Here is a 12,172-nt window from a genome sequence, read left to right on the forward strand (position 1 = left end):
GACTGTAGAGCTCAGAAGACAGCATGAAGGAGATGCTGATATTTGACTAGGATCTTTCCACAGGGAGAGATAGGGTAAAACAGTGATATTAAGAAAGGTCAGAGGTAGAAAAGCCTAGGCTTTTTGTTTGCTTTGTTTTTGAAGTAATAGGTAATTTAGTTTGAAATGGTTACAGGCCTAGGAAGATTTACTACTATCAGATCACTGAAGCATTAACTATATTCTACATTTATTGCATGTTATTTATGGGCAGAAAAAAGCTTATTGTGGTTTATATTGGAAGACAACTATGGTAAGTCAGTAATAGAATTAACATGGTTAATATCCACATGTAGATATTAGTAGGCATTCAGAAGTCATCTGAGAATTTATGTACCAGATTGGGATTAAAATAGCTGTAGGAGTTACCTTCATTAGTAGTTATGCTTATTGTTAAAATCATAGAAGGGTTAGAATGAGTAAAGACCATGTCCAGATGGATCTCCCATATATAATGATTAGACAGAGAAAAAGTAACTAATGAAAGATGCTATTAAGGAGCCACCAGAGGAAATGTTCCCAAACTTGCAGAGTTTAAAAAAGTTTGCCTGCTATGCTGAATGTATAAGAGCCTCAAAAGAAGCAGTGTCTTTTGATGATCTTCGACCAAGCAGTTTTAATGGAAAATCCAGACAAAAAGGTAACCAGAGTAAAATAATCTTTCAGGGGAAAGGGAACAGGGAAGATTTTTTGTTTTTAAAGATTCCATGAATTCCATCAAATTTATAGAATTAAGCCAGAAAACAGGAGAAATTAAAAAGTAAAAAAGTATAGTATATCAAACCAAATCCTTGAGGAGATAGAGAAGAATAAAGTTTTACTTTGTTTCTAAGATGGAGACGTAACACTAACTAAATAAATTAATATATATTGGAGAGAAGTTGGAATGGGTTATTATTGACCAAGCAATGAGTTTTTGAGACCTGAATCCTGCCATACTTGTAAAAGCTTAATAATAAATTTTCTTATGGATATTAAGAATTGATTGAACTATGGCACTGAATTGAAATATGTGACTTTTAGAACTGTATTTTCTTAGTTAAGTATGATAGTATATTCCTTATCACTTGTTTTGGATTATATGCATTCTGTTGAATTCTGTGAATAAATAACTTAGATTTCCAGTGCTTTGTTCTTCTTTTATCTTTCTGTATCACTTTTATTTCTCTGAGGTTATACATCAAATAGAAATGTATTTAAAGTTTTTTGCTGAAAATTTTTATTCATATGTTTCCTTGTCCTTTAGCTTGATCCAAAGATCATTCGCCCATTTATAGTTGAATGCCATCAAACAATTGCCAAACTTGATAATCAGAACATGAAAGCCATTAAAGGGCTTGAAGATCGGCTATATGCGCTGGACCAGATGATTGCTAGCTGTGGCCGGCTGGTGAATGAACAGAAAGAGCTCGCTCAGGTACCTATTTCTGACTTCTTAGGAAAAAAGATTTTGTAGTTAGTTTCTGTGTAGAATCAATTTGGTGAGCACCATATTTTCACTTTGAGTATTGGTAATGTATTATTGTTGTTTCAATGTAATAAAAATCAAGGCATATTTCTAATGGCTATCTTTGATTAAATAAATTGACTTTAGTGTACTTTAGTTGAAAGTTGAAATATAAATCATGAATGTACTTATCACAGCTGGAGGAAAGGGAGAAGTTCAACATTTTTTAATATGATAAAAGTAGTCATTGTATTATAAACATTTGAGTATCTCTGGCTTCCCCACCCCCCCAAAAAAAGAAACAAAAAATTTTTTAAAAAGGGCAAGAAATGAAATTCTTAAAAGAACAGAAGAAAAGTAAGAAGTCTTGAAGAATTGGTTAATATTTCATTTTTGGCCACCTGTCCTCCAATACAGCAAGTACTATGGCAAGCACAGCCCCAAGCCAAATAGTTGCATTTTGTAATCAGATTCTAATGCTTGCTCTTTTCTACCTTAACTTTCCTCTGCTAGTATTTTCTGGATATTCTCTTTGATTAAAAAATATAAACAATCATATCCCCCATATTAGCTTTTTCCTTTTTTTTCCCCCAAAGTAAAACTTGTACTACCTACTGATGTAGTACAGTATGATAGAAATTAGATTGTCCTTTACTAGTTTTTAGTGTCAGATTTAATTTTGTCCTTTTCAAAACTCTTTAAATTACCTTTTGCTGATAGGCCAGAACTGGGGTCATGGGGTTATTTGCAATTGAGACCAGAAGCATAGTGCCTCAGAGCTACAACCCCAGTTTGTTTGCTTACTTGTTTGTTGTTTTGGAGACAGGATCTCACTAAACTGCCAATGCCAGCCTGGAACTTGGGATCTGTCTTAGCTTCCTGTGCAGCTGGAATTATAGGGATATGCCACCACATATAAGTCACCTTAATTTCTGAAGGATAGTTTCACTTGGTATGGAATTCTAGGATGTTTAACTATTTGTTAGAGGGACTTTCTCAGCATTTGATTCGGTTTTTAGCAGTTTTGCAATGATGTAATAAGGTGTGGCTTTTTTCTTATTGATCCTGCATTGGGCTTGCAGAGCTTCTTTAATCTGCCTTTGGCTTAATGACTTATGTCATTTAGGAAATTTCCTAATCAGTTTCTCTTGCTTTTTGCCTTACTCACTTTGCCTTTTCCTTCGGTGATTCCAGTTATAAGTTTTTGTTGGAATGATGACTAGCTTTGGTTAACCATTTGTTAATGTCTTATTTTTGTTGTTCATTTTCCAGTTCTACAGGTGTATATTGTTCAAATTTTCTTTGAAAATAATCTGTCTTATCCATTATCTCTATGATCACATTTTAGCACACAGTATTTAAAAAAATTTTTTATCTGTTAACTTCATTACCTGTGTCTGTTTATATTTTTTGTTTATTAGTTTTGATTGCTGAATCTTGCCTTTTCATGTTCTTGATTATTTTTTAAAGAAAAACCAAAGAATATTATGGTCTTTTGTTCTCCTAGATCTTGTATACATATAGTCACAACCTACTGTTACTGGACAGAAAACTTTACATTCCTGATGTTTTACTGTTTCCCCTGGATCATTCATTTTTTTTAATAGATTTTTTTTTTGAGAGAGAGAGGGGAGAGAATTTTAATATTTATTTTTTAGTTTTTCGGCGGACACAACATCTTTCTTTGTATGTGGTGCTGAGGATCGAACCCAGGCCGCACGCATGCCAGGCAAGCGCGCTACCGCTAGAGCCACATCCCCAGCCCTTGATCATTCATTTTTAACCCTGCCTAGAATCAGTCATGATTATTTAACCATTCTTCCTTTGATCATTGGGCTATGTAAATTTTTCTTATTACAAATATTGTTTAAATATTCCAATATCTATTTTTATGTCCATATTCTAATATTTTTTTCAGTCACAGTCTCAAAATGGCTAGACTAAGGTGTTTGTTCCTTTTAAATATTCATGATGTGTAATGCCTTGCAAAGAGACAAAACCAAAATCAGCATTTTCAGTAAATAATAAAAGTAATTTTCCTTTATCAATGTATTTTCTTTGAATTGCCATTTGCAAACTTTGTTTTATGTTAATACTTTTATAAGACTTTATCATAACTGAGCCAGGCATGGTGGTGTACACCTATCTATAATCCCAACTACTCAGGAGGCTTGCAAGTTCAAGACCAGCCTGGGCAACTTAGTGAGATCCTTCCTTCCTTCCTTCCTTCCTTCCTTCCTTCCTTCCTTCCTTCCTTCCTTCCTTCCTTCCTTCCTTCTTTCCTTCCTTCCTTCCTTCCCTCCCTCCCAGAGATGCTTACCCACTGAGCCACATCTCCAACCCTTTTTAAAAGTTTTTATTTAGGGACAGGGTCTCACTGAGTTGCTTAGGGCCTCACTAAATTACTGAGATTTGCTTTGAACTCACTATTCTCCTGTCTCAGCTTCTCAAGGTGCTGTGATTACAGGCATGTGCCATGGTGCCTGGATGGATCCTTTCTTAAAAGAAAAGTTAAAAACAGGCTGGGATGTAGCTCTGGGATAGAATGCCCTTGAATTCAATTCTCAGTTTAAACAAAAGGAAAAAAATGAATTTTGTCATATCTGGATAATCCTTTGTCTGTTGTACTGGTTGTATTTCTTTCTTTTTTTTTTTTAAAGAGAGAGAGAATTTATTTTTTATTTAGTTCTCGGTGGACACAACATTTTTATTTTTTTTTATTTGTATGTGGTGCTGAGGATCGAACCTAGCACCCCATGCATGCCAGGCGAGCGCGTTACTGCTTGAGTCACATCCCCAGCCCCCCCGGTTGTATTTCAATTCAGCTGTTAAGTATGTCTTAGATAAGTTACATCTTCTGGATCTTCTTGTTTTCTTCTGATTTGAAAAATGCAACAAACTTAACTGGGCAAAAATTTCTTAATTCTAAGTATTGTTATGAATGCATTTATTTTTTAAATATTTATTAGTTCTCGGTGGACACAACATCTTTGTTGGTATGTGGTGCTGAGGATCGAACCCGGGCTGCACGCATGCCAGATGAGCGCGCTACCACCTGAGCCACATTCCCAGCCCATGAATGCATTTATTACATTCAGAAAAATGCCAGATTTTTAAAATCCTATTTGAGGCCTGAATATAGCTTAGTGGTAAAGCATTTGCTGGTATTCGTGAGGTCCTGGGTTCAATTCCTAGCACCACCAAAACAAATACTTTGTTTGAAGTTAGAGCAATTCATATTTAATAGAGATTTTTCTCTTAACTGAATGTTCACACCATTCTTGAAACAAAATTAAAATGCCCTTTAAAATATCTTTTCTCAAAGGGATTTTTAGCTAATCAGATGAGAGCTGAAAACTTGAAGGATGCATCTGTATTACCTGATTTGTGCCTGAGTCATGCAAATCAGTTGATGATTATGTTGCAAAATCATAGAAAACTGTTGGATATTAAACAGAAGTGTACCACTGCCAAACAAGAACTAGCAAATAATCTACATGTCAGACTAAAGTAAGTGATTCTGTCATAACTAATTTAGGATCTTTTGAGTTGAAATGTATTTCTCCCCAGAGATAAAAGTAGTATTTCCCTACCACTGTTTCTGAATATTGGTTAGCCTTGGGGTAGTCAATTTTTATAGCGCATTGTCATGATTTCCTTAACCCATCCAAAAAGACATTATTTTTAGCAAACTTTTGTGGCTGTTGACAATAATGGATTTTATTCTCTAGGTGGTGTTGCTTTGTGATGCTACATGCTGATCAAGATGGAGAAAAATTGCAAGCTTTGCTCCGTCTTGTAATAGAGCTGTTAGAAAGAGTCAAAATTGTTGAAGCTCTTAGTACAGTTCCTCAGATGTACTGCTTAGCTGTTGTTGAGGTTGTGAGGAGAAAAATGTTCATTAAACACTACAGGGAGGTATGCAATTTGATTTCTTTTTAATTGTATTTAATATTATTTAAGCATTAGCGTTATTGACATTAGCTTTCCTCTTGCAGTGGGCTGGTGCTTTAGTCAAAGATGGAAAGCGATTGTATGAAGCTGAGAAGTCTAAAAGGGAATCCTTTGGGAAATTATTTAGTAAGTGTTCTTCATTCACAACTTTATTTACTTTTTTAAAGGAAAAAGGAAGTCTTAATTTATTTCATAGATATAAATTATCTGTAGCATTGACCTGTATGTAGGTGATATTATTGAAATCTAGAGAAATATTCTCCTTTATTTGTAGAGTTGAATCCGTTGTAAAGTTTTAAATCTGAAGTATTACCTAGTTTTAATTTACCATTTTAAAAACTAGATTTTTTTTAAACCTTAAGTTAATGCTCCAAAATAACCACATTGTATAATTTCTTTATTACAGGGAAGTCTTTTTTAAGAAACCGTCTGTTTCGGGGACTAGACTCCTGGCCTCCTTCCTTTTGTGTATGTATTTATTTTCTAACCATGAGTACAGTTGTACATTCTAAAATCTTTTTTCCTAGAAGTAGCAGCACTTATCAGAAACAGAAATTGTTACAATTTTTTATAATCAATGTAAAATTGTATTTGGCTTTGAAAGTCAGCATAAAGCTTTAGGATATATTTATAATTTTGATTAAGAGTCTTCATCACATAGGAGGATACCTAATATTATACTATTAGAATTAGTAGGAATAGAATAATCTTGTTTATTATTGTTACTTTTTCTCTCCTTCCTTTTCTTCCCTCCCTTTGTCTTCCTTCTTTCTTCTGCCCTTCCATTTCCCTCCTCTTTCCCCCCCCCCTTTGTTTTTTTTGCCTTTTCTGATATCTACTTCCTCCTTTCTCCCCCTGTAGTTCCTCCCTTTTAGTGCCTTGACAAATCAGAATGGGGGACAGGGACTGTCTCTTCAGTAATTCCTGAAAAATAACCCATGAAAAATTAGTTTGGTATATTACTAAGCAAGCCCATGTTCCAAGGTCTTTTTTTTTTTTTTTAATGTACTTTTTTTTAGTTGTTAATAGACCTTTATTTATATGCGGTGCTGAGAACCGAACCCAGTGCCTCACACATGTTAGGGAAGCACTCTACCCCTGAGCCACCACCCCAGCCCCGCATAGGTCTTTTTTTTTTTTTTTTAATAATAAGAAACAAAAGAACATTTGGATTGAACAATGAAATTTGTAAGATGCTAGGTCCCACCACTCCCATGTTAACCCCTTTGCTTTAAGCATGTTTCTATAGTGCACATACCTGTGGCTTTAAAAACTTTCTAGTGGTACTGGGGAATGAACCCAAGGGTGCTTTACCACTGGGCTACATATCCTCAGCCCCTTTCATTTTGTGACGGGGTCTCACTGTTTTGACCTTGAATTTGCAGCCCTTCTGGGTCAGCCTCTCAAGTAGCTGAGAGTATAGACATGCACCACCCCACTCAGCTTAAAAATGTATATATTTTTAAATATCTACAAGTAGATGAAATAATAGGAAGGCATTGCCATACTCACTTATCCCAAAATACTTTTTAATAAAGAACATCTTAAAATCCCTAAGTTTGTTTGAATAGTGACAGAAAAACAATTCTAGTTATTTTAAAACACTCCATTCTTACCTATATTGTAAAGAAAGAAATGGTAGGTTTTCCAGTTTTGTTTTGATTTTAAGTTGAAATTGACCACAAGTTTATAAAGAGATTGTGATGGAAAGGTCAAGGGAATAGCAAGGCGGTATTACACAGAATACTTTTAAACTATATTATAGCAGAAAGGCATTATAACAGGATATAAGAATAGATAGAGGGCTAGGTTGGTCTCTCATGATCATACTAGAGCTCTAGTAAAATGTAGAGAATAGCCTATGACTAAGACCATGAGTGGTTTCCTTTAATATTGGCTGGAGGGGCTGGGATTGTGGCTCAGCGGTAGAGCACTCACCTAGCACGGGTGGGACCCGGGTTCGATCCTCAGCACCATGTAAAAATAAAGGCATTGTGTTGTGTCCATCTACACCTAAAAAAATAAATACTAAAAAAAAAATATACATATATATTGGTTGGAGTATTAGCATTCTTGTAAACTAAGGCAAATGGGAAGAGTAGGCCTTATCAGTTGATTGCTAATATGTATGCCAAGTCTATTAAAGGTTCCTAAAAGTAGTGTGCCATGTTTTCTTTGGTCTTTTATTTTTATTTTATCCTCTTCATTGTGGATATGAGTATACTTTTTTTTTTTTTGGTCAGTTTTTTATTGAGTTCAAATACACTAAGAAACCACTTTTGATAAAAAAAAGAATTTTTTTTTTTTTATGCAGACTCAGAAGCCTCGAAAGTTTGACTGTGAACTTCCAGATATTTCATTAAAAGATTTACAGTTTCTTCAATCATTTTGTCCCTCAGAAGTTCAGCCATTCCTCAGGTAAATGTCATTACTATTTTTAAATTCAATTATAACCTTAAAATGTTTTCATTGATTTAGAAATGTTGAAAATAGCACCAGTATTCTTAAGAAGGTGCCCAGAATAGATGTTTTATGATAGTTTGGTTCTCCTATGACTCCTTAGGAAATTTCTGGGAGAAAATATAAACATTCAGAAAATGAAGATAAAATAGATGAAAGTTTTACCTCTCACATGCAGTTTATTTCTTTCTTGCTGTTACTCTGACTTGTCATAACGTTAGGAGGTTTGTAACTTACCATTTTACTGATAATAACTCAGGGTTCTGCCAATTCTCCTGGTATTGATTAAAAAGGAATGATTATGTTATAGTTTTTTTTGACAGTGAAATAAATTGTATGCAGTCACCCATCATTTGGTTAAGAAATCAGAACTCTAATTTGCTTGCATTCTGTTTCAGGGTCCCTTTACTTTGTGACTTTGAACCTCTACACCAGCATGTACTTGCCCTACATAATTTGGTAAAGGCAGCACAAAGTTTGGATGAAATGTCACAGACCATTACAGATCTACTGAATGAACAAAAGGCAAAAGAAGTTCTTTCAAATACTTCTCTTAGTGTAAATGTTTGTGTTGCTATAGCTCTTTAAGCCTTTCTCTTTGTCTTCCAGGCATCTGTGAGTCAGGCATCCCCACAGTCTACTTCTTCCCCACGGATAGAAAGTGCAACAGGAATTGCAACTACTACCTCACCGAGAACTCCTCCTCCACTTGCTGTTCAGGATCCCTTATGTCCTGCAGTATGTCCCTTGGAAGAATTATCTCCAGATAGCATTGATGCACATACATTTGATTTTGAAACTATCCCCCATCCAAACATAGAACAGACTATACACCAAGTTTCTTTAGACTTGGATTCATTGGCAGAGAGTCCTGAATCAGATTTTATGTCTGCCGTGAATGAGTTTGTGATAGAAGAAAATTTATCTTCTCCTAATCCTATAAGTGATCCTCAGAGTCCAGAGATGATGGTGGAATCACTTTATTCATCAGTTATCAATGCAATAGATAGTAGACGTATGCAGGGTACAAACACATGTGGTAAAGAGGATTTTGGAGATCATGCTTCTCTGAATGTTCAACTGGAAAAATGTAGAGTTGTTGCCCAGGACTCTCACTGCAGTATACAAACCATCAAGGAAGACCTTTGCCACTTCCGAACATTTGTACAAAAAGAACAGTGTGACTTCTCAAATTCTTTAAAATGTACAGCTTTGGAAATAAGAAACATTATTGAAAAAGTAAAATGTTCCCTGGAAATAACACTAAAAGAAAAACATCAAAAAGAACTACAGTCTTTAAAAAGTGAATATGAAGGTAAGCTCAATGCACTAATAAAGGAAAGTGAAGAAAATGAAAACAAAATAAAAAAATTGAAAGGAGACCTAGTATGCCTTGAGGAAGTTTTACAAAATAAAGACAATGAATTTGCTTTGGTTAAACATGAAAAAGAAGCTGTTATTTGCCTACAGAATGAAAAGGATCAGAAGTTGTTGGAGATGGAAAATATAATGCACACACAAAATTGTGAAATCAGAGAGCTGAAACAATCACGAGAGGTAGTTTTAGAAGACTTAAAAAAGCTCCATGTTGAAAATGATGAGAAGATACAGTTATTGAGGACAGAACTTCAGTGCTTAGAACAAAGTCATCTGAAAGAATTAGAGGACACACTGCATGTCAGGCATACACAAGAGTTTGAGAAAGTTATGACAGACCACCAAGTTTCTTTGGAGAAATTGAAAGAAGAAAATCAACAAAGAATTGTTCAGATACAAGAGTCTCATGCCATGATTATCCAGGAAAAAGAACAGCAACTACAGGAATTAAAAGTCAAGGTTTCTGATTTGTCAGACATGAGATGCAAGTTAGAGGTTGAACTTGCATTGAAGGAAGCAGAAACTGATGAGATAAAAATTTTGCTAGAAGAAAGCAGAACGCAGCAGAAGGAGACCTTGAAATCTCTCCTTGAACAAGAGACAGAAAATTTGAGAACAGAAATAAGTAAATTAAACCAAAAGATTCAAGATAATAATGAAAATTATCAGGTGGGCTTAGCTGAGCTAAGAACTTTAATGACAATTGAAAAAGATCAGTGCATTTCTGAGTTAATTAGTAGACACGAAGAAGAATCTAATATTCTGAAAGCCGAATTAGCCAAAGTAACATCTTTGCATCACCAAGCATTCGAAATAGAAAAAAACTTAAAAGAACAAATAGTTGAACTACAGAGTAAATTGGACTCAGAATTGAGTGCTCTTGAAAAACAAAAAGAAGAAAAAATCACCCAACAAGAAGAGAAATATGAAGCTATTATCCAGAACCTTGAGAAAGACAAAGAGAGATTGGTCATGAGCCACGATCAAGACAGAGAACAGTTAATTCAGAAGCTTAATTGTGAAAAAGATGAAGCTATTCAGGCTGCCCTGAAAGAATTTAAATTGGAGAGAGAAGTTGTTGAGAAAGAGTTATTAGAAAAAGTTAAACATCTTGAGAATCAAATAGCACAAAGGTAAGAATTAAGTTTAGTCTGTAATTATAAAATTAAAGTACCGGTGATTTGGATATTGTGCATGTAATCATAGTACCTTGATTTACCTGTTACCATAGGTAAAATGTAGCAATTGGGATATTTTTATGAAGTAAAATTTTATACTTTAAAAATAGGTTTCTTCCAAATATTATACATAACAGACTAATAAATCCATTAGTGGCTTTAAAAAATAAACTAGTATTTCAGATTTTTCAGAGATCCTTTCTTGAAAAGTTGAAATTTTTTGAGGAGCTTCTCTTCCCTTACCATTTTTCATTTATTTTTATTTTCGGTTTTTACTAAATTCTTCACTTCATTTATTTTGGCTCTATGTTTAGTATGAGAGTATTAATTTTGTCTGAGAATTGTCTAGTAAAGGCTAAATCATAGACTGAATATGTTTTTGTTGTTATTTCTTGATATATTACAATGTTATTTTCTCTCTGGTTGGAAAGATAATGTTTTGAAATTTCAGATTTGATGCCATAGTTGTGGGTTGGTTTTTTGTTTTTACATTCTTCTTCTTATTAATGTCTGTTACTGCCCTGTGATCACAGAGGATGGTTTTTGGTACTTTTGAGAATTTGTGATGGGATTTTGTGGCCCGATAAAGAGTTTCTAGAATATAATCAATGTAACAATTAGTTCCATCATTGATTCTCAAGGTAAATATATTGATATTTATTTTATATTTTAACTTCTGTTTCTTGCTTAGCACTTTTTGAACAACCTCTATTTGACTTCTTTGTAATAATTCTTTAGTGTTGTACAATTAAATCTCCTCTCTGGTTTGAAAATGGACCTCTTCATGTAGTCTAGGGGGAGATCAGAAGGATTAACAAAAGAATTAGGGCTTGCATGAATGTTAACAGAGCTGGGGGCAAAAAAGCCAATGGGAAAGCTTGTCAAAGAACCAGAGCTAGACAGTAATTAAAGTGATAAGAATAGATTATATTTCAGACCTATTGCAGTAGGGGAAAAGAGATCTCAAAATAGAACGGGATACAATTCTGAATACAACATGAACAAGTTGAAGCTTACAGCCAAAGGAGTAAGGTGGGAATTAATGAATAGACACTTACTAAGAGAAAACATCAGGTCAAGGCTCAGTGGTGTCACTCTGTAATCCCAGCTGCTAGGGAAGCTAAGGCAGGAGAATTAGAAGTTTGTGGCCAACAACTTAGTGAGATGCTCTCTTAAAATAAAATTTTAAAAGTTTGGGGGGGTGTGATACAGTGGTAAAGTGCTTACCTTGTATGTGCAAGGCTTCTTGTTCAATCCACAGTTCATAAAAAAGGAATCAGGAGTTGGGGATTCTGGCTAAACTGACCTAACAGGATTCTTACCGAAGGCAGCCTAGGATGCTGAGGGAATGAGGAATTTGGTTAGATATTGAGGAAAAATAGATATTAAGGGTGAGGAGTTCTCTCTAAACTGACTACCAAGCTTCTTGCTACTACTGGACAACACAGACCAGACAAGAACAGTTGCCAACCAAAGTTGAACCCTAAGGAGCCTAGAAGAGCCTGGCTGAAGTTTACTCTTGAGAGTCTTTTTATCAAGCTCTAAGGGATGTATCAGGAAAACAAAAACTGAAGCACTCAGCAAAACTGATGGTTGGTTCTTTCTGCCTCATTGACAATCTGATGCAATGTTCAAGAATCTCTTCAAAGCACAGGTGGTCCAGTTCGATTTGCAGCATAAATTGGGCATTTCTGTTACTTGCCAGGAACCTTCTATG

At 34.8% G+C, this 12,172-nt stretch overlaps 1 protein-coding gene across 3 annotated transcripts in view; it reads left to right on the top strand.

The window, feature by feature from the left end:
• Positions 1-12,172, top strand: part of Rb1cc1 (RB1 inducible coiled-coil 1) — a 74,056-nt gene that overhangs the window by 40,159 nt on the left and 21,725 nt on the right. For all 3 annotated transcript variants that reach the window (XM_077801412.1, XM_077801413.1, XM_077801414.1), the window contains 8 exons: positions 1,286-1,456; positions 4,812-4,996; positions 5,218-5,404; positions 5,485-5,566; positions 5,847-5,908; positions 7,755-7,858; positions 8,299-8,425; positions 8,510-10,410. In XM_077801412.1, the coding sequence (XP_077657538.1) occupies positions 1,286-1,456; positions 4,812-4,996; positions 5,218-5,404; positions 5,485-5,566; positions 5,847-5,908; positions 7,755-7,858; positions 8,299-8,425; positions 8,510-10,410 (2,819 nt within the window). The remainder of the gene's footprint in view (positions 1-1,285; positions 1,457-4,811; positions 4,997-5,217; positions 5,405-5,484; positions 5,567-5,846; positions 5,909-7,754; positions 7,859-8,298; positions 8,426-8,509; positions 10,411-12,172) is intronic.

The sequence above is a fragment of the Urocitellus parryii genome, chromosome 7, assembly GCF_045843805.1.
Source record: "Urocitellus parryii isolate mUroPar1 chromosome 7, mUroPar1.hap1, whole genome shotgun sequence".
Lineage (NCBI taxonomy): Eukaryota > Metazoa > Chordata > Mammalia > Rodentia > Sciuridae > Urocitellus > Urocitellus parryii.